Below are 22,728 nucleotides of genomic sequence, written 5' to 3'. Positions count from 1 at the left end.
GAATATCATTAATATTAGCCGCGCCTCTAACCACAAAGCTCTTGGAGGGGCTGGGAAGCCAACAAAATGCATTACGTAAGGGTTATACAATCTGATTGGTGCATATGCATTCCTGAATGCAAACTGCTTACGTAATGTAGGCAGTCTGCAATCTGATTGGTGCTGCATGTTTTTCTGCAGCAAGAACAAGGCTGCAACCCGTCTCCCTTTTTGGAGGCGGGCCACGCCCATCTAATACTATGCCCTCGGGATATAAACCACGTGCACTCGGGATGCATGGCATATATTGCGGCTTACGCCCTCGTGCTTCAGTGTAATATATACGTGTTATATTTTCAAAGCTAGCTACAAGCTATTACATGCAGCACAGTGTAGTAGAGATGTTCAATAATATTATATGGGAAGTATTACTGTATATAGCTCTATAGAGTTTAACTGTTACATAAGATACATCAGTGAGGTACTTGTGCAATTGCATGTAGTCTACATACATGTATAGCTAGCTGCATGTACAAAAGATGCCTTATCACTGCAGCAATTGCATTAGCACAATAGTCACTCACTACTATTAGCAGCGTTGCAATGCCTGTTCTAACATCTCATGTGCACGCAAAAATGTTCTCCTATATTATTTGTTTAAAAGTGTCAACAAGTCATGGCCTTATCTAATGTTTCATACCACAGGTGGACCTATATAGCTCTCTCTCTGAGGGTCTGGCTGCGGGGGGCCGTGCGCCCCCTGCTCTCTGGGGGGGCTCTCCCTGGGATGTGAGAGTGTAGGGTCCTATGGGCCAAATCACTATAAAATGAACGAGCTTAGTGACGTACCTCCTGGGTAGCTTGGAAAGCGTCACACACTATATTCCACAGGTGTGATGGTTCTCTTCCGTATTAAAATCAGGTAAAAATAAACTACTGCTATATTTATATGTAATTCAACATGTTTTTTTTGCTGCAGGGTGAAAATTGAAAGTAGCGTTAGGCATCTGCAAATCATTTCATGGTGCTAGCCTGTTCACCCTTAAATCTCTATGTGTATGTGCATGTACATGTATACTGTGGCTATTGTCTTGTTCTGTTATTATGTCACTTGTATATACTTTTAACATGTTTTTCTTGTTCCTTTTGTGTTTTTCTTTAGGACTACCTTTACATCAGCATTCAGTTGCTACTAGTCTTGTTTTTGTCCTTATGCTTGCATTACTAACTATAATTATACTGACACAAATTATAGAATTAACCCTATAAACCCAAATGCAAGACACGTACATGTACATGTACATGTAAATGTCGACTCGGTGTCTCTGACAAGCCGGTGCGTCTCAATAATAATCAAGGGTAGCTAGATAAATAAATTAATGACTTAATTAAGTAAATTTCCCACGGAAGGGAGGGTTGTAGTGTTTTATTTGCTAGAAACTGAATTATATTTAATTGCACCGCGGGTCAGGTACGGGTGTAGCCTCGATTCAAGGCTGATTAAAATACGTATTCTACTTGTTGTTAGATCATGTTTGTCATAAATACTGCAATCTGATTGGTTAGAGGAAATGTTCTATCCAATTTAGAAAATCATGTACTTCAATAGAAAATCATGTACTTCAATAGAAAATCATGTAGCAAAGATTAGATAAGAACATTCAAATCTGATTGGCTAAATACTCATGGTTGCTATGATCTAAAATGCTTAGACACTGTTTAGGAAGTTTCCACATGATTTAGAAGTCCTCAGGGCTAGTAGAACCCTCACTGCGTTCGGGATACTACAACCAGCCCTTTGGGCTTCTAAATCATGTAGAAACTTCCTAATCAGTGTCTAACTATTATTTTCACCGCAAACACTGGTTGTTCTGACGACCTTTCCCCATATTTCAAACTTAGCGGGCAAACGTCGTCAGTGGAACTAACACATTAATTTTGTTTCTCACAATCCTTTGTTGTGAGTGTTTTGAAAAGTAATTAGTTTGACCTCCCCAACCAGCCCAGAGGTGTATGTATGATTATCTGATTGGAGCTGCTAGACGTGTAACATTTTGTTGGCTTAAAGAGACAATATAATTTATTGTACATGCATGCAATGGTATAGTACGACCCTTTATGAGCAATTTTTGAGAAGTAAGTCATTGTGTTTAAATCCATGAAATAACAATTCTATTACAAAAAGAGACCATACATGATCAATCTATTCAGTTGCCAGGTATTCTTCTCATGCTAAAATGTTGGCACTATTGAAACAGTTATATAGTATATATATATATCTATATTTATTTACTGATTAGCTAGCTACATGTACAAACCTCGCAGCTGCATTTAGTGGTGGGCGGGTCTGGTCAAAAGTTTATGCATGGCTTCCAGCTAGCTGAACCTAGCTAGCTAGCTAGCTCATGTAGCTCTACAGTAGTACTGCTAGTTCTATGCCTGTAACTGTTCTAAATGCATAATTCTGAGGCTGTGAGAGCAAGTTTGACTGTCTCCACTGATGTTCAAATGACTGTTTTGCTGTTTTTGCAGTAAATAAATCAGTTCAGTGTTGACTGGTTGCCTAGTAATTATGGTTTATAACCAACCTCAGCCTCGGGCTGCGCCCTCGGCATTGGTTGTTTATAAGCCATAATTACTAGTCAACCAGTCAATAACTATAACATGATTCTTGTATGGCGAGAGGCATTAGCCATTGCTGATTGGTATGTATTACACTGAAAAAGATGACTTAATTGACTATAATACGTGTTGTTGCATTTTGAGTGGGCAGATCAAAGGAAACACTGTGCCAATATCTGCCATGGCACAGGTCAAGCCTTAGTATGGCTGAAACGGTCCCTTTTATAGTATAACACTGTCAACAGATTCAGTGGTAGGCAAAAAACGTTTTTCATGCGTCTGGGTGCATTCCACAGCCACCACAAGTAGTTTAAACTAGTTGCCCTATAAAAGAAGTGATGTGTACACGGAAAGGAATGCACAAGGAATGCAGTTGTTACACAGCTCACTCATGCGCACATTGGATATATTGGCTGCCTTTGCCCTCGAGGCCTGCGGCCCTTGGGCCTAAGTCACTACTGAGCCATTAGATCCCACTTGTGTGTGTTTAGCAGGGAATTATGAGCCATAATCTCATAGTTTCCCAGGGAATTATAAGCTTGAGGGTATAAAGTACAAGTACTATTTTTGAATGTACAGAAATGATAATAAAGCTGTAGCTGCATGATAATTAGCTAGCTATGGCTGTTCAGTTATTTCACTACCAGTTTCTATAGCGTTTGCTGGGTTGATGGTAGGGTTCACCAGTATCTTTTCTTGTCGAGGAACACTAAGAGCCAATGATTTTAACAGTTCTGGGTCCATTGTCACAAGCATGAAAGCATGTCTTCAACTTGTAGCATTTGTCAACTTTGTCCTCCTGACTTCTGTTTCTATCCTGCAGCCATGTTTCAAATTGCAGTAGACTCCTGTGTCTTTTTGGGAACGATAGTGCACTGTAGCATTGCTGCAAGCTGTTCCTTGCTAGCTAGCCGTACATATCAGAACAGTTTACTGAGAAGCTTGAGCTGGGGTGGGGCTTGAGTGCAGATAAAGAGGAGGCTGGGCTCATTTGTTGCAGAGCGCTTCCTGCACAAGGTGGAGTCACTAGTTTGTCCATTCCAATGTTGAAGCAAGGCCAATGCAAAGGTGTTTTTTTTAGCAGAAATCATCTAGACTAGCTTGTCAGAACAGGACATTTTCAAAAATAAAGCTGTTGCTAAGGCTTGCTGCTTTTATAGATACACTTCTTGCCTGAGGCAGCCAATGAAAAGTGGGATCTAAATCAGTTAGCACATGTGCATTCGGTATCTATGGTTATAGTGTCCCTCATCCCTCGGGCAAGCCCTCGTGATATGGGACACTATAACACATAGATACCTCATGCCCATGTACTATCTATAACATATATCCCATGTGGCACTCGTGCATGTGTCACAACTATAACATACAAAAATCAAATCTATTCAGTTTGGCCAGATATTATTAGTCATACCAGCCCCGAATGTTTTCTATTGGAACGTTAATTAAGTCGAAAAACTGGGGCTGGTGCGAGACTACCGTATAGCGGGTAATTTTCGCGGGACAAAATATTCGTGATTTAGCAATATTGAGACATTTCGTGGGTAATATTTTCGTGGTTGCAGCTTGCACTGCCGGTAAAGGTAGGCAAGGTCGCTTCATTCGTGGGTAAAATTTTGTGGTCAGACCTCCTACCACGAAAACCACAAATATTTTGCCCCACGAAAATTACACGCTATACGGTAGTATACTAGTATTGTCATAAAAATATTTATTTTATGAACAGTTGAATGCACACAGTTCAATTGCTGGCTAGAGTAAATAATATACCTGTTATAAGTTAGAAGATAAAATCATTGATTGCGTCCCCTAGAACAAACTTTACCATCTCTGAGAATGGAGTCGACATACTAAGTAATTCATTTGGTGGTTTTAATGGTTTCATAAACCCTGTGTTCATATAGTGAGCCACTGCTTTTTGCCTCCACTCAAGCCCTCCTTCCTTCAACCAGTTTTTAGCCGCAGCGTCATTCCAATTACTCATGTGATAATCAACAGTTATGTCACGATGACATTCTGGGCAATGGTGTAGTATTCGACTTGGCACATTTCCTGCATTGTATATCCATCCAGGCCTGTAGTTATTCTTGTAACTGTCCAACCATTTCCCCATAAATGGTGAGCCGGGAACACTTGAGAAAAATCCAGCACAAGTTCTGGTACACTCTGGGTTGTCTCTGCCAATCACTATCTCTGATTGTCATTGCAATTTTGAACCATTGAGGATGACAACATCAAAATCAGAATAAATGCCCCCGTCTCTGAAGCCAGATTTGATTTTTAGATAGTCTGCTTCATGGGAAATATATGCTGGTTTCTGTTTCTTGCCAACAGTAGTTATTCGATCCGTCAGTCTCATCTCAATAGGAGTAGTCAACTTCTGCACCATCTCCCAATACTTGCCGGTGATCGATTGGTTACAGTGTATGACAATCTTCTCTGGCTTATAAAACTTATCCACTGAATATATTGACAAAAACTCTCGAAAACCCAATACGCTGTCTTTCAGATTGTTTGTAAATAGGACATAGTGAAATATCTCTGGATGAAGATAAACACAGTCTGTACGGTTTGTTCCTGTGAATGCTTCACAAAAATTATTTCCACTGAGAGGTTCTCCATGCACTAGTCGGGTAGGGGTCTTCTTCCCTCAGCTGCATACAGTTTGGCAACTTTTCCTCCTTGGTAAGTGGATTTGCAGATATAGGCCTAGGGAGAAACGCCATGTTGTCGATATACAAGTAAAACTTCAGCACTAGAAACAAAGTCCAGAGTACAGTGGACAGCACTTGCACTGCCAATATAATAGTCACCAGCTGTGTCTGTGCATACTGCACGTTTGCAAAAAATGTTAGCACTATTGGAACAGTTATGGTACCTATGATTCTTACATGGCAAGAGGGCATTAGCCATTTATAGCATGCAGTGTTGCAAAACACGTCTGTACAAAAGTCATGCATGCATGCACAAAATGCGCTTGCTTCTAGATCTAGTTGTTCTGACGACCTTTCCCCTTATTTCAATTTCAACTGCTGCTAGCTGAGTGTGAGTACTGTCACCCTCACAGGCAACTGATCCAGGTAGAAATAGACCAGCAGAGATAGACTCGTAAAATTTGGTTGGCTTAAACATCTGGCTTAAATAACGTATGTATTAATTGAAACAAAGAGCACAAACTAATTTGTATATGCATGCACTCTTTTTATAAATCATTGTCTATAAAACAGCAATTCTATTACAAAAAGATGACATAATTGACTATACGTGATTAACAAAAATCAGTTGCCATGTATTATTTAGTCATACCAGCCCCGAATGTTTTCTATTGGAACATTAAGTCGAAAACTGGGGCTGGTGCGAGACTAGTATACTAAAAGTATTGTCTTAAAAATATTTTTATGTTGAATGCACACAGTTCAATTGCTGGCTAGAGTAAATAATATACCTGTTATAAGTTAGAAGATAAAATCGTTGATTGTGTCCCCTAGAACAAACTTTACCATCTCTGAGAATGGAGTCGACATACTAAGTAATTCATTTGGTGGTTTTAATGGTTTCATAAACCCTGTGTTCATATAGTGAGCCACTGCTTTTTGCCTCCACTCAAGCCCTCCTTCCTTCAACCAGTTTTTAGCCCTAGCATCAATCCAATTACTCATGTGATAATCAACAGTTATGTCACGATGACATTCTGGGCAATGGTGTAGTATTCGAGCTGGCACATGCCCTGCATTGTATGTCCATGCAGGCCTGTAGTTATTCTCGTAACTGTCCAACCATTTCCCCATAAATGGTGAGCCGGGAACACTTGAAAAAAATCCGGCACAAGTTTCGGTACACTCTGGGTTGTTTCTCCCAATCACTATCTCTGATTGTCGTTGCATTTCACGCAATTTTGAACCATTGAGGATGACAACATCAAAATCAGAATAAATGCCCCCGTCTCTGAAGCCAGATTTGATTTTTAGATAGTCTGCTTCATGGGAAATATATGCTGGTTTCTGTTTCTTGCCAACAGTAGTTATTCGATCCGTCAGTCTCATCTCAATAGGAGTAGTCAACTTCTGCACAATCTCCCAATACTTGCCGGTGATCGATTGGTTACAGTGTATGACAATCTTCTCTGGCTTATAAAACTTATCCACTGAATATATTGACAAAAACTCTCGAAAACCCAATACGCTGTCTTTCGGATTGTTTGTAAATAGGACATAGTGAAATATCTCTGGATGAAGATAAACACAGTCTGTACGGTTTGTTCCTGTGAATGCTTCACAAAAATTCTTTCCACTGAGAGGTTCTCCACTAGTCGGGTAGGGATCTTCCTCCCTCAGTTGCATACAGTTTGGCAGATTTTCCTTCTCTGTAACTAGATTTGCAGATACAGGCCTAGGGAACGTGCTGTCGATATACAAGTAAAACTTCAGCGACACCAGAAACAAAATCAGGAGTACAGTGGACAGTACACTGCCAACAGCGACCCGCTGTGAACCTTTTCCCATGCTAAGCTATAGCTGCATACTTGCAAGATGGGACAAATGTTGGCACTTTTAGTACTTTTGGAACAGTTATAGCACCTATATGATTCTAGAGGCATTAGCACTGCACTCGTTGATTAATGATAAGTGTTGTCAAAACACGTCTGCAGGCATGCGCAAAGCATCAAAGGGAATTTGAACAATCTTTTTCTACGCTATTTGACATTGGATCCACAGAATTCAAGTTATTAGCCAAAAGAATCCCCAAACCCATTGCCATTGCATAAACAGGATGTAGTTAAACATCTTCCAACAGCCGTAACTTGAGTATCGTTGATCCAATGTCAAACATTATTTATGATTTTCTAAAAGCTTAGGAATAGACCTTTCAAATGAGGTGTTTCAATTTAAAATGTGTTGGGGCCCTAATTTGTCATTTTTCGGCCTTGGACCATGGCATCAGCAAATCTCTCCCTGGGATGTGAGAGTGTAGGGGTCCTATGGGCCGAATCACTATAAAATGAACGAGCTCAGTGACGTACCTCCTGGGTAGCTTGAAAAGCGTCACACACTATATTCCACAGGTGTGATGGTTCTCTTCCGTATTAAAATCAGGTAAAAATAAAACTACTGCTATATTATTTTATATGTAATTCAACATGTTTTTTTTTGCTGCAGGGTGAAAATTGAAAATAGCGTTAGGCATCTGCAAATCATTTCATGGTGCTAGCCTGTTCACCCTTAAATCTCTATGTGTATGTGTACATGTATACTATGGCTATTGTCTTGTTCTGTTATTATGTCACTTGTATATACTTTTAACATGTTTTTCTTGTTCCTTTTGTGTTTTTCTTTAGGACTACCTTTATACATCAGCATTCAGTTGCTACTTGTTTTTGTCCTTATGCTTGCATTACTAACTATAATTATACTGACACAAATTATAGAATTAACCCTATAAACCCAAATGCAAGACACGTACACGTACATGTACATGTAAATGTTGACTCAGTGTCTCTGACAAGCCGGTGCGTCTCAATAATAATCAAGGGTAGCTAGATAAATAAATTAATGACTTAATTAAGTAAATTTCCCACGGAAGGGAGGGTTGTAGTATTTTATTTGCTCTGAACTGAATTATATTTTAATTGCACCGCGCGGGTCAGGTACGGGTGTAGCCTCGATTCAAGGCCGATTAAAATACGTGTTTCACCGCAAACACTGGTTGTTCTGACGACCTTTCCCCATATTTCAAACTACCGATACTGTGACACAAGTTGTTAAATACGTGTTTCACCGCAAACACTGGTTGTTCTGACGACCTTTCCCCATATTTCAAACTTAGCGGGCAAACGTCGTCGGTGGAACTAACACATTAATTTTGTTTCTCACAATCCTTTGTGTAAGTGTTTTGAAAAGTATGACCTCCCCAACCAGCCCAGAGGTGTATGTATAATTATCTGATTGGAGCTGCTAGACGTGTAACATTTTGTTGGCTTAAAGAGACAATATAATTTATTGCACATGCATGCAATGGTATAGTACGACCCTTACGAGAAATTTTTGAGAAGTAAGTCATTGTGTTCAAATCCATGAAATAACAATTCTATTACAAAAAGAGACCATACATGATCAATCTATTCAGTTGCCAGGTATTCGGTCCATTGGTCGGTTCCACGGTTTTGCTTTATCATATGGTTCAGCCCAGTTCCTTATCTTCCTCATCTCTTCAGGCCTGTTCAACAAGAATCTCACTATTAAACTCGCACAGCTTTTGTTCACTCCCTCCAGTTTATCTCCGGGGATCACGTTGTCATAGAGACGCATCGTAGGCCCTGCCCAGAATACGTTGTGTCTTGTATCGCTCGAGTCTTGACGAAAATCCAGAGTGTTGAGTTGAAACGCTACAAAAGTGAAATATTGACCATCCGTAACTATGCCTTGGTTGACGAGAGGGAATGGTACAGGTTGGTCCAATTTGAACCCTTTGTGAACCCCTTCACCGGCAGCTTGCGCAAACAGTTGTATAAGCCCATGGGCTAATAATTGTTCATTATTGACACAGCTTCTGTACGTCGTGAACAGGGTATGAGCCATTGGAAATGGTCCGTGTCTACGGCAACCCCCAAACGGTGTGATCTGATCGAAACTTCTCTTAAAGACTCCGAGGCTTGACGGAAGGAATTTAATTGGTGGTATAGCTCCCAATTGAGCGTCTGGTTCGCAAAACAAGTCAAGACCGTGTGCAGTGTGTAGTATGTGAAGTGGTGTGTTTTGGCAAATGAAATTGTGCCCATCTCGTCTCCAATAGCACTCAACGGTGGGTTCAAAGGTCAAATGCGACTCCCTCAGGTGTGCGTACTCATTTGCTAGAGGCCAAACACTTGCAAGGGTGGACTGAATAAGACCAGATATTTTCAGTTCTGGAATTCGGTAGTTTGGTCGATTGTGGTCCTGAAAAACGAGGTACTCTTCAGCTCGTTTGATGACATCATCAGTAATTGACTCATTTGGTACTTGGATATTTTGGATTTTATCGGGAAGTCCTTGAATTGAAACAGATTTTGTTAGCCACTGATATTTCGTAAATGGATCGACAGCTTTGGTATGGGGGTGTACCACATTGCACTTTCTCCATAGCCATCCAGGCCCTAGAATGTGTGGAGGCTTCTTCTTTTCCACGTGAACGTAACCATAGCTCCTGGTACAGCTCAGCAACAGCCACCTCTTAGGCAGTGAGTCAGAAAATGTCTTGAGAAACTTCATCTTTTTTATATAAAAAATTTATAATTTGCAGCCATGTGGAGAAATTTTGACTTGTTTTTTTTTTTACTATGGGGGGAGGGGCTGACTAGTCCACATGTGTTAACTCAACCAACCACAGAGAAAACAACCATCACCATGGCTGTTAGAAGATCTGCTAGACTCAAGTTAAAGGAGGAAGAAGAACAGGAGCGCTATAGGACTCCATTGAGGGGAGGCCAGGCGGTAAAGAGGCGCCTCTCTAGCACTAGTAATAGTTTTAGTGAAGAAGGTAGTCCACCAGCTACTAGTGCTATAAAGGAACAACTCGAGTGTCAAGACATTGTCAGTGCTAGTGATGAAGATGTGGTGGCTGTTACTCCCAAGAGGAAACAAACTCGCAAAACCAATAACTTCTTGAAACTGTAAGCGTACGTTTGTAAATTTTCTAGTCTATAAATTTACTCGTGTATATAATTATAAACAACGTTTTCAGGTACAACTCTTATAATCGTGATGATGGTTACGATCTCTATGAGGATGAATTTATAGACGACAGTGAGGAGGTTGTCAACAAAAAAAATCGAAGGAAGGAAAAAAGGACTAGACGTGATTCTAACAGTTCCAGCAGCTCAGATATCGGAGGTCGAAGGTCAAAACGTAAAAAAGCAGAAATGCAATTGTCCAGTGATGAAGAGATTGGGCAAATTACGAGTAACCGTGGAAACGAACCAGCTGGAATCATTATTTCGAAAATCTCTGTCAACGATAGTCATACAAGATACTCAAGTGATTCTGATGTTGAGTGTAGTTTAAGAAGACCGAGAGCGGCTATTAACCGAAGCAGACTAGACTCTTATCTCTCAGATAGCTCTGAGGAGGATATAAAGGTTAAAACGAAGACACGGAAGAAGAGACGAGTGCAGTGTCCGGAGAGTGATGAAGAGTTAGCAAGGTGAAACACAGCGATAGTTTTAGTTATCGATGGTACAGAAATATTATACAAAATGTGTGTATTCTTAATTGGCAATGAAATGTGTGTAATGGCCATCAGCTTTGTAATACAGTTTTAAAATTATGTTCTTCAAAATACTCCGTAAAAGGTCAAAAGGAACCCCTCTGTGTGTCTTACGTACATTATACATGTATACATAAATAATAGGACTATTGGTTTTTCTTGCAGTTTCACTCCAGCCAAGAAATCCCCTTCCAGAGCAGAGAGACTAAAACAAGAGAAAATGTCAAAAAGAGACACCCTCCTCCGCAAACTAAAGAACAATGATGACTCCCCCTCACCCTTGGAGAACACGAACTCCCTGTACTTGGAAACACCCGACGATGGTGGTACCAGTCATAGTTGTTTTGATCCCTCTAAAGACGTCCAGTTTTTAGGGGAGAGGGTTTTGTTTTGTGTGGAGAGTGAAGACTCGAGCGATGAGGGGAGCGATTGGATTGTGAGCGAGGAGGAGGGGGAGGAGATGGATGTCACCGCATTCATTGATGTGGAACTAATGAAAGGGGTTCACTCGGCTGTCTTGATGAGGGACACACTTTCGTTGGGCTCGGCTAGTGATGGTGTGGAGGATGTGGGCGGTGATGGTGGGGGCGGTGATGATGTCATTGAGGATAGTGACGATGATTTACTGATCCAGCTATTGAAAGCTGTCACGAGTGATGAAAGTGTTGACTTGCTAACGCGACTTCTACCTCAAGCAAAGCCAGTCATTAACACAGCGTTGCTTGAAGGTACGTACGTTGTATTGTTGAGTGTACAGTGGAATTATATATATAAGTGTGATCACCCTCTATAATACAGCCAGGTTAATGGGCCCCAAAGTCTCCATAGCATCTGTAGCAAGTCACTCCACCAGGTTAATGGGCCCCGAAGCATTTTGTTCAAATTGTGTTTTTAGCAGGCCATGTCTTATGTAATGTACAACAGCAGTTGATTGTAACAGGGCGTGCAACTTTAGCCGTGCATACTCTAGTTGTGTGAGTGTCATTCCCTTATTGTATAATTATTGACCACCCCCTCCCCTCCCCCAGGTCGCAATGCTCTGATGCTGGCTGCCCTGAGGGGGGACTGTGGGGCACTCTCACTACTGCTGGAACATGGCGCTAACGTCAACTGCTCAGTGAGTGGTGTCGGTGCAACTCTTATGGTATTAATGGTTAAAGTATTTCAATGTGAAAGTATTTCAATGGGGTTTGATTGTAAAAGGCATGTGTACGTACGTACATGTAGTTGGTGTGATCTCCCTGTTACCAATCGTGTGCTTATAATAATATAAACCTACTGTGCAATACACTGATAATTTTCTCATTAGCAATTAATTAATTTTCCTTCTTTGTTGCCTCAGGACAATAGTTTGACCACACCCCTCCACCTGGCGGCCTTAGTGGGAGCTGTGGAGTGTGTGGAGGCCTTGATAGCCCGAGGGCACACTGTGGACTGCCGAGATGCCAAGGGTTGGTCCCCACTTTTGTACGCTCACTTTGAGGACCACCAGGACTCTGTGTTGGCACTCATGAGAGCAAGACCTCAGCAGGTAATGAGAGGAGGGGGGTTGATAGCATATTATGGCCTTCGAACTTAGCTCCAAAAACAGGCCCGGTTCAGAAAAAACACTATTATAATATAGCCTAACGCTTTTTTCATAAAGCATATATTTTTCATTTTATGCTCAGCGTTAGAAATAGTCCACTAGGGGAGTTGATAGCAGCTGTAGCTAGGGACACATACTCAGCGTTTAGAAATAGTCCACAAGTTTTTGTAAATTCCACAATATTCTAACTGTTATCTCAAGTGTTACATACCTGTCTCTGACTATACAGCTGACTGTGTTGAGTGATCTGCTGAGACGAGCGCCCGAGGAAGGCACTGAAGCGAGGAGAAGAACTGTCAAGGTGAGAGCACAGATCAGCAACAGAACTACATACGTACATGTAGATTAGTGACTTTTTTCGGGCCCAAATTGTTCAATTTTTAATTTTTGAAACAAAGCATGCGCATGGGTGTTTTTTCTGAAATGGGCCTATTTTCGTAGCTAACTTTGAGAGGCCATAACTTGAGCAAGGAAGGTCCGATATCAAAACTAAATGATGCATTTAGTAGCTGTTTGGTAGTGCTAAAAAATGGTGTGCTTAAATCAGTAATTTTTTCGGGTCCAAATTGTCCATTTTCTGGAAAAAAGCGTGGGCTATAAGTGGGTGTTTTTTCTGAAATGGGCCTATTTTCGTAGCTAACTTTGAGAGGCCATAACTTGAGCAAGGAAGGTCCGATATCAAAACTAAAAGATGCATTTAGTAGCTGTTTGGGAGTGCTAAAAAATGGTGTGCTTAAATCAGTAATTTTTTTCGGGTCCAAATTGTCCATTTTCTGGAAAAAAGCGTGGGCTATAAGTGGGTGTTTTTTCTGAAATGGGCCTATTTTCGTAGCTAACTTTGAGAGGCCATAACTTGAGCAAGGAAGGTCCGATATCAAAACTAAAAGATGCATTTAGTAGCTGTTTGGGAGTGCTAAAAAATGGTGTGCTTAAATCAGTAATTTTTTTCGGGTCCAAATTGTCCATTTTCTGGAAAAAAGCGTGGGCTATAAGTGGGTGTTTTTTCTGAAATGGGCCTATTTTCGTAGCTAACTTTGAGAGGCCATAACTTGAGTAAAGAAGGTCCGATATCAAAACTAAAAGATGCATTTAGTAGCTGTTTGGTAGTGCTAAAAAATGGTGTGCTTAAATCAGTAATTTTTTCTGGTCCAAATTGTCCATTTTCTGGAAAAAAGCGTGGGCTATAAGTGGGTGTTTTTCTGAAATGGGCCTGTTTTTGGAGCTAACTTTGAGAGGCCATAACTTGAGTAAGGAAAGTACGATATCAAAACTGCATTTAGTAGCTGTTTGGTAGTGCTACAATATGGTGTGCGTACATGTATACGTAGCACCTTGATCATTGTGTACAGGCTACAGCTACCCAATGACCAAATGCAATTAATGTTATAGATTGTACACCTTTTAAAATTTTTAGCCGCCTCCCCTCCCCCACCCCCTCACAGGTGGTACGCTCTCTCCTGGTGTCTCTGGCCCATCACGAGATCTATTACTCTCTGTTCAACAGCTTTATAAGTGACAACCTTTCTGTGTTGGACGAGGACGGCTTTGGCTTCATGAGCCACTGCATGGCACTGCTCAGCTTTGAGAACAAGCAGGCCTGGCTCAAAGGAAAGCTGGCCAGACTGAAGTGAGCACTGTATGTACTGTTGGTTAGGCTGTTGGGGTCAGGAATAGGGTATTGGCTAGGCTTTGGCTCAAAGGAAAGCTGGCCAGACTGAAGTGAGCACTGTATGTACTGTTGGTTAGGCTGTTGGGGTCAGGCATAGGGTATTGGCTAGGCTTTGGCTCAAAGGAAAGCTGGCCAGACTGAAGTGAGCACTGTATGTACTGTTGGTTAGGCTGTTGGGGTCAGGAATAGGGTATTGGCTAGGCTTGGCTAAAAGGAAAGCTGGCCAGACTGAAGTGAGCACTGTATGTACTCTTGGTTAGGCTGTTGGGGTCAGGCATAGGGTATTGGCTAGGCTTGGCTAAAAGGAAAGCTGGCCAGACTGAAGTGAGCACTGTATGTACTCTTGGTTAGGCTGTTGGGGTCAGGCATAGGGTATTGGCTAGGCTTTGGCTCAAAGGAAAGCTGGCCAGACTGAAGTGAGCACTGTATGTACTGTTGGTTAGGCTGTTGGGGTCAGGAATAGGGTATTGGCTAGGCTTGGCTAAAAGGAAAGCTGGCCAGACTGAAGTGAGCACTGTATGTACTCTTGGTTAGGCTGTTGGGGTCAGGCATAGGGTATTGGCTAGGCTTGGCTAAAAGGAAAGCTGGCCAGACTGAAGTGAGCACTGTATGTACTCTTGGTTAGGCTGTTGGGGTCAGGCATAGGGTATTGGCTAGGCTTTGGCTCAAAGGAAAGCTGGCCAGACTGAAGTGAGCACTGTATGTACTGTTGGTTAGGCTGTTGGGGTCAGGCATAGGGTATTGGCTAGGCTTGGCTAAAAGGAAAGCTGGCCAGACTGGATGTTGGTTGATTGAGATAGGTTGTTGAAGCTAGGCATAGGATAATGGCTACAGCATCCTTACATACAGTCTTGTATTATGATTATAGTGTGTTTAGACCAGTGTTACTTTAATTCAGTCCTAAATTTTCCGGCTATAATAAATTACAAGTGATATTTTTTCTAGTACAACTTACTGCTTATTATACTGTACAAAGCACGTACGTAAATGTATGTACTCTGCACGTTCGAAACAAATAAGCCAACTGTGAATGTCACTCTCTTTTCTCTCTGCCTACAGAGACTATGCAGCCACTGACCAGACTCACTGCAGCTGGCATACAAAGGTGTGTCTCACAGACGTACCCAGGGACAAAGTGCTGGAGGCCGTCAGAGAGCGTCTGTCTGACCTTGTGACCTCTCCGCAGAGATGCTGGGCACAGAGCCTGTTCGTCACCTTCAAAGGGGAGGCAGGTAAAAAGGAGTTAGTGTGAAGGCTATTACCGTATAGCGGGTAATTTTCGGGGGTCAAAATATTCGTAGTTCAGCAATATTTAGCCATTCGTGGTTTTATTTTCGTGTTTGCTGCTTGCACTGCAGGTAAAGGTAGGCAAGGTCGCTTCATTCGTGGGTAAAATATTCGTGGTCTAAGCTCCAACCACGAAAACCACGAATATTTTGCCCCACGAAAATTACCTGCTATACGGTATACAAATGGAGATTTTCCCTCCGTGTATATGAATGTAGGGATCTGCACTGGTCCTCGTAAAGAGTTCTGGTCGTGTTTGTGCCAAGCAGTTACAAAGAAAGAAAAAATGTTCAAGCTGACAGACGGAGGTCATCTCAGGTGAGTGGCAATTTTTAATTATCGTTCTACTTTTAAATCCTTTAAATGTGTGCATGTCGTTGTATTGTAATAAACTATTCACTACCCACACCCACACACACCTCACACCCACACCTTACACCCACACCTCACACCCACACCTCACACACACACACCCACACACACACACACACACACCCACACACACACACACACACACACACAGTCTTCAGCCGTGCTCCTTGTTCACGGACTACCCGTCAGCCCGCCTCTCCCCTCCCCTCGCTCAACGCCACGCCCACCTACTCCACCTCCTTGGTATGATGCTGGCCTTTGCTGTCTTCCATGGCGACACACTCGACCTCAGTCTAGCAAAGCCAGTCCTCAAGAGAGTGAGTTCATTAATTTACTGTGTATTTATCTTCATGGTGGTGGTGGTGAAGGCCTCAGCTCTTCAAGTCTTCTCCAGTAAAGTCTTAACTGACTATTCCACCATGTTCAACTGTCTTCATTGCCATGTGCTGTGGGGCCTCCAGTCTTATAATTATGTCTCAGGCCCAAACTGACTAGCATGTGTTTACTAGTTTGTGCCATTCCAACCCTGGCACATATTCGTATGCTTTAGTATGTGTTCCTCTAATGAATTACGAATTACGTAATATTTCTATGACACTGGTTATGGTAACCGTAGTTATTTGTTGTGGCTGCATAGGGCATTAATATTCCGTATCAACAACTGTCAGTCACTCACCGTTGTTTTAATGCATTGTACAGTGCAGTGATTAGTCTGTTCGTGCCAACCACACCTCGTTAGTCACTATCAGCTGCTGCAAAACATCCGAGCACGTCCCTACCACTGATCCACTATACAGTCAATTATGGCTACCACCATTCTAAACAATACCGTAAAGCTAGAAATTTCTGCTGCCCAAAATTCTTCGAATAACTGTCAAAAGATCTTCTGCGGAGAATATTTGTGTGAATTAAACTTTCAACTGTTAAATTAGGCGTGGTTAATAAGCAATTGCGGATAATATTTCTGCGTTTACTCATTCATTCACAGAATTCGCAGAATTTTTGGGCCGCAGAAATTTCTAGCTATACGGTATATAGAAGCAACTCTGTACAGTCATGATACAGTCATGAACATACGTGAATTGTACAGTGTGTTATGTGACTCTAGCAAATCATTCAAGCTTTGTGCACACACACACGCCCCCTTACAGCTGGTGGACCACCCCCTGACACACCCACAAGACTTGGAAGACATCGACCAAACCCTCTATCATACACTCACCACATTGCAAGATGAGATTATCGATGGTTGGTTCGTTTTTATTCCCAAAATTAATTATCGTGTTTTTTTTATATACGTAGATATGGAGCTGTCGTTCACGACGACTCTCCAGTGCCCGTGGACCAATCAGACGGTAGACGTGCCTCTCAGGGAGGGTGGGCAGAACATCGCCGTAACCAAGGGCAACATAGTGAGTGGGTGTTGGGTGAGGAGGTTTTGTAACTGTTTTGTACAGCACTTGATGATTGTACGCAACTTGACTGCATACATTCATAGTGTTCTTTTTTCACTTTGGATGTGTCATAAATATTTATATTACATTCGCAGAATGACTACATTCGTGATCTATCTCAGTTTAAACTGGACACTTGTGTTGCCAAGGAGATGAGCTCGTTTCTGTCGGGATTTTGGAAGGTACTATTATACTGTCGATGTTTGATTGTAAATCATTAAGCGCTCGACTTAAAAGCTTTGGGTTGGGACAATGACAGACAACACTGTTGGCATAGCACTCACATTCTCACCCTGAGAAAGCCATATAGTATTTATAATTAATGATTGTAAATCATTAAGCGCTCGACTTAAAAGCTTTGGGTTGGGACAATGACAGACAACACTGTTGGCATAGCACTCACATTCTCACCCTGAGAAAGCCATATAGTATTTATAATTATATAGTGTTACTGTACATTCGTGAACCATCTATTGTGTTTGGCCGTCCCCGTATGCCATGTGTGTACACACGAGCACGTTGCTCTCACAGCTGTCAATGGGAGTGGTGGGATTGATAGTCTTAGTTAGGCCATCACCTGAGCTCCAAACAGAGAATGCACGCAGTAGTAGATTCGTATTATGTAATAGTCATTAAAGTGTTTAATTCACAGGTCTTTTCATACGCCAATTAGTAGTCTTGCAACATGCATGTGTACATTATGTGTGGAGTATTGTAGGCTCTAATAAATCTGGTTTTACACGTGCTCTGTTTCCTAGGTGATTCCTCGGAGGTGTCTGCAGGTGTTCAAACCTAACGAGCTGGCACTGCTCATATCTGGAGTGCCCACCATCAGTGTGGATGACTGGTACAAACACACACAGGTACGATCCTGTTACTGTCACTTGTACTTCTGTTGCTATTCGTGTGTGTATGCAGGCTGAGGGATAGTTACTTGTACTACCGTGTTACTAGAATGTTTGCGAGCATCAAACATACGCGGACTTAGCGACAGTTGATCAATTTGCAACAATAAAATCGCAAAACCTACTAGTAAATGCACACGATCCTTGCCAGAACACAATAGTTAGATCGCAAAGGGTCAAATTTTCTGCTGATTTGGCTCATTCGCAAAGGATTTTCACCAGCAAAATATTCTAGTAATACAGTATAGTACACTGTGCAAACCACTACCCTCAATCTCCTTGTATATTCGTCTGAGCATGGATCTATATTTATAGAGGACATGTATTTATGTAATACTCACGTCTTTCAAAAGAGGTACTAATAAGTACATACATGTACATGTCTTAAATTAGCCTGCCAGCTGGTTAGTTGCTAGGCTTTAATATGGGACAATTAGAACTTTATTATGGAAAATTAGAAATGACCTCTCTCTTTTGTTGGAAGCAGCTGGCTTCTGTTATCACTTTTTGGCTGTCTTCCACACAATAGATAGTGACGATGTGTTGCAATTCGTGATCTTCCATCCTTTTAAGGGGATCTCCTGTTCAGTTGCCTCTTGATTTGTGGTTTGAATGCATGATTTGTGGTTTGAATGTATGCATGAGTTGTGTCGGCCTTGTAAGGGTCAAGGGGATGTCCTGCCCCCTAGGGATTCATTCTCGAGTATAATGTGGTACATTATAATTATATATATCCTTGTCTATAATTGACAATTGGCATATGAACATCATATTACCTCCTACAAAGACAAGCCAGCTCTGCTCATTGTCTCAATTATTGACAATTGGCATATGAACATCATATTACCTCCTACAAAGACAAGCCAGCTGCTCATTTTCTCAATTACTACCATATATAGTTATCCTCTAATTACACTGGTACATGAAAGAGGTGTTACAAAACAGTACGCATGTTATGCATATAAAACAGTAATACTTCATCTTGTACATAAGACATTATAATTCTCTTATTATGAGATCTCTTCTCTCCGTACAGTATTACGGTGTGACTGCGTCTGATGACATCATCGTCTGGTTTTGGACGTTAGTGGCAAGCCTCAAACAAGAAGAGAAGGCGCTACTGCTAAAGTTCTCCACGGGATCTCCGAATGTCCCTGCTGGGGGATTCTCTCAGCTGCACGGGCTCAGTGGCCCCACCCTCTTCAATATCACACTCATATCAGGCAAGGACAAGGTACGTTCGGGGAAATCGTTAGGAAGAATTAACAATTATAGTGATTTTTGCTATGGGGTTGCATGGTTGAATTAAATGTTTTTACGGGTTTTACGTGATATTTAGTTTCAGTTGTTTGTGTATTTAACGGACTTGGACTTCTACTCTGCATGTACCATGTTTTGTTGTTTCTGCTGGTGTATATTCCTATCCCATAGTTACGAGAGCCCCACCCTCTTCTTGTGTTCTTGCAGATCCCACAAGCCTCCACTTGTTTCAACCAACTCAAACTTTCTAAGTATTCTTGTGAACAAGAACTACGCAATAAAGTACTTATAGCCCTACGATATGGTTGTGAGGGATTTGCATTCTCTTGATTCTTATTTTTCCTTCAATTATTTATGAGAATACCGATTTTACATTTGATCACAGAACTTGCAATATTCAGCTGCTTGACACCTACATGTATACTAGTGCGTGAGACCACTTCCTTTAGATGAGTATCAGGTTTCTATTATGAGGCAAGGTTTCGCAGGCTGTTAATTGCCGTGTAATTTGTAAGTTTTCCTAATTGCATGCCCAAGCTCCTTTAAAAGGAGCAGCTCTGTTAGCATCTATACCAAAACCAGTTAGCATTTAGACATTATCAGCCAAGAAAAAGTACCCTCCAGCAGTTATGAAGACAGTTGTTCCTGTGGTGTGTGCTCTATTGCTCTGTGCTGCAGAGCTAGCTCAAAGCCAGGGTGAGCCACTCTGTAGTCAGCTGACAAGAGAAACCGAGGACACTCTCTATCACAACTTCCCTAGGAACAGTCTTCCAACCAGTACACTGGTGGAGCACAAATGTGTGACCAGAAATGGAAGGTTAGACAACTAAGAACATAGTTTTTGTGTTGTTCTACAATTCTTGTAATACTGAACTATTAAAAGTTGTTAGTTGCCCCTTGCATGTACCACAACATTGTTTTTGCTCCAGCTACGTATATACAGCTGTGCATGCCATGATTGTGCTATTTTAATAAAATTGAAAATTTAAATGCATAATATTTGCATCCCAACAGAAACAGAGTACTCTACTCGTGTGGGAAAGACGCGAGTGCCGTCTTAACAGATGCCCAGGGCAACACCAGAGATATCTCTCCTAGCACAAATACTGTGAACCTGAGGAGAGAGGGACTCACTCTAGAGTGTCTTCCCCTTCCCCCCTCGGTACAACCTCCAGTGGCTCCTGTCGTGGAAGGAGGAGGTATGTATACTTAATGTATTGAATTTTCATATTGGCAGTTACCAAGTCATAATAACTTTTATCGAGTGTCTATAATTATGTGTTTTTATATAGTGTCCCAAATGTTGTATAGAGAGTTTTCATACATATATATATAGTACATGCATGCATGAGATGTTTCAGCTAGTCATACAAGTACACTCGATAACACACACACAGACTATATTCTACCCTGATAGCTGCACTATAATAAACAGTGTATCCTTCTTTTATAGATGTAGAGACACGTAAGCAGACGACTGGTTGCCCTAGCGTTGCTCCCAGCTCTAAACTAAGCTTCCACATTGCCAGTAGGGGGCGTGTGTGTGAAAGAAAATGCATCGTCAGGACAAGCACCTTTGGGTGAGTTGGTACTATTGAAAATGTCTTGCAATGTGTGCAGCTTCAATCAACTTGAATGTGTACACGTATACATGTGTGTTCTCATGTACTAACTTGTTTCTATTTGAATCTAGAGCTTGCCTTTCTGCATGTTAAACCAATAATCTTGTTCACCTCCGCCCCCTCCACACTCACACACACCACACAGACTTATCCAAGAGAGAGTGAGGACGTACTACACCTGTTGCTCTGGAGATGTGCCGACACCTTACAGCAGGGCACTGAATAACTTCTATGAGTGCCCATCATCACCTGGGAAACCAGAGGGACCCCCTGCAGAGACCCCGCTACCCCCTGTGGACAGAATAAGACCCCTTCTGCCAGAAATCACAAGACCAGTCCCTGTTGTGACTAATAGACCCCCTGCTGTGACTAATGGACCCCCTGCTGAGATTAGTGGACCCTCTACAGATATGCCTGCTTGCTCTAGTGTTAGTGTTCGTCCAAAATCCCGCAGCAGCTTTCACTCCGGATCTGGGGATGTCTGCGAAAGAAAGTGCACGTTCAAGACCAGCACCTTCGGGTGAGTTGATACATGGTATACTATATAATAGAATTATACCGTCAAATTTGTATCTATAGCTTGCCTTTCTCCATGTTTTTCATCTAAGTCTATGCCTCCCTCCACCCCCACACACACCTCACAGACATGCCCAAGAGAGAATAAATACATACTACAGTTGTTGCTCTGGAGATGTGCCGACACCTTTCAGCAGGGCACTACCAGGGTTCTATATATGTCCCTCATGATCGAGCCCCCCATGCATGCACCCAGAACTATATAGCTATAATTATATATTATTATAATTAATGTGACTATGCAAATGCAAACTCATACAGTATAATTATCACATAATTTTGTCAAAATTTATTATAAAAGTTAAATTGAAAAACCTGACTATAATATAAAAACAACATGCACACACAAACAGACTAGCTATTCGTAACAGGCTTCACAGTTACTACAGGTGGGTGTTCAAGTTCCCCTGGTAACGGGGAGTAAGAGTCTAATGACACATTCACTAGCTGTTTATCCTTTTCTTCTACTTCTTCAATAATGGCCACTTTAGTAGCTTCATTGCTAGATTCCTCAAGGTTAGCTCCATTTAAGTGCTGGGTAGGAACAACAGTCTCTTTGATGTCGACATCAACAACTTGTAATTGTACAGATTCTTCTTGTCGGGGCTCTTCATAACGTACCGTACCGTCTTCTGATAGGGTGACTTGTACTTGTAGCACATTCGTCGCCGCCTCTTGAGCTTGTTTCTGTCGAAATTCTTCAGCTCGGATTTCCTTTAATCGTTTCTCAGCCGCCATTTGTCTGTCGATCTGTTTGTTCCTCTCGAGGGCAGTTTTCACTCGTAACTGGTGCTCACATTTGTCAACAGTGCAGAATAGGATGGTGATGCCAACAACTAGGAATATAATGACGGCTCCAGTTACTGTGATGTTGGCAATAGCTTCTGCACTGAGTACCGGATCGGGAGTAGGGGGCGGTGATGTGGTGCTGTTGTTTCCTGGTGTGGTGCTATTCTCATACATCTCGTAATCTTCAGCTTCTTTTGAGAGCACTTCAGCCATCCCCATACATTGCCTAGCCACTAGCAGAGTCCATGACAGGAACCATAGTGTACGCACAAGAGTAGATCTCATTATAGTCAGTGTCTCTTGCATTTACGAATTAAATTTCAATATTTCTGATGATTCTGGATGAGAAATTTTCTATAATTGGAAT

General features: G+C 41.7%; 5 protein-coding genes and 1 long non-coding RNA gene across 6 annotated transcripts; 3 read left to right on the top strand and 3 right to left on the bottom strand.

Annotated features, from left to right (window-relative positions):
* Positions 1–14: 14 nt before the first annotated feature.
* LOC135338167 (uncharacterized) lies at positions 15–1,240 on the top strand. Its single transcript, XR_010395442.1, has 2 exons — positions 15–901; positions 959–1,240. It is a non-coding gene; the product is annotated as an uncharacterized LOC135338167 (long non-coding RNA).
* A 4,746-nt stretch (positions 1,241–5,986) lies between these two features.
* LOC135338288 (uncharacterized) lies at positions 5,987–7,165 on the bottom strand. Its single transcript, XM_064534371.1, has one exon. The coding sequence runs from the start codon at positions 7,101–7,103 to the stop codon at positions 6,057–6,059; it is 1,047 nt and encodes a 348-aa protein (XP_064390441.1). The 5' UTR covers positions 7,104–7,165; the 3' UTR covers positions 5,987–6,056.
* A 1,489-nt stretch (positions 7,166–8,654) lies between these two features.
* Positions 8,655–9,909, bottom strand: LOC135338280 (large ribosomal subunit protein mL65-like). The gene has a single exon (XM_064534364.1). The coding sequence runs from the start codon at positions 9,843–9,845 to the stop codon at positions 8,721–8,723; it is 1,125 nt and encodes a 374-aa protein (XP_064390434.1). The 5' UTR covers positions 9,846–9,909; the 3' UTR covers positions 8,655–8,720.
* A 19-nt stretch (positions 9,910–9,928) lies between these two features.
* LOC135338274 (uncharacterized) lies at positions 9,929–19,761 on the top strand. The gene is made up of 16 exons (XM_064534360.1): positions 9,929–10,246; positions 10,318–10,776; positions 11,005–11,567; positions 11,868–11,956; positions 12,182–12,370; positions 12,657–12,728; positions 13,870–14,054; positions 15,156–15,328; positions 15,602–15,701; positions 15,907–16,072; positions 16,907–17,003; positions 17,058–17,167; positions 17,305–17,391; positions 17,968–18,072; positions 19,151–19,348; positions 19,582–19,761. Exons 1-16 carry the CDS (start codon positions 9,981–9,983, stop codon positions 19,702–19,704), a joined length of 2,982 nt encoding a protein of 993 aa, XP_064390430.1. The 5' UTR covers positions 9,929–9,980; the 3' UTR covers positions 19,705–19,761.
* A 130-nt stretch (positions 19,762–19,891) lies between these two features.
* Positions 19,892–21,891, top strand: LOC135338282 (uncharacterized). The gene is made up of 5 exons (XM_064534366.1): positions 19,892–20,191; positions 20,389–20,573; positions 20,828–20,954; positions 21,142–21,516; positions 21,641–21,891. Exons 1-5 carry the CDS (start codon positions 20,004–20,006, stop codon positions 21,741–21,743), a joined length of 978 nt encoding a protein of 325 aa, XP_064390436.1. The 5' UTR covers positions 19,892–20,003; the 3' UTR covers positions 21,744–21,891.
* Positions 21,829–22,667, bottom strand: LOC135338285 (uncharacterized). The gene has a single exon (XM_064534369.1). It carries the CDS (start codon positions 22,665–22,667, stop codon positions 21,927–21,929), a length of 741 nt encoding a protein of 246 aa, XP_064390439.1. The 3' UTR covers positions 21,829–21,926.
* Positions 22,668–22,728: the final 61 nt, after the last annotated feature.

The sequence above is a fragment of the Halichondria panicea genome, chromosome 7, assembly GCF_963675165.1.
Source record: "Halichondria panicea chromosome 7, odHalPani1.1, whole genome shotgun sequence".
In the NCBI taxonomy this organism is placed as follows: Eukaryota; Metazoa; Porifera; class Demospongiae; order Suberitida; family Halichondriidae; genus Halichondria; species Halichondria panicea.
This window is presented reverse-complemented; position numbering and strand designations above follow the sequence as displayed.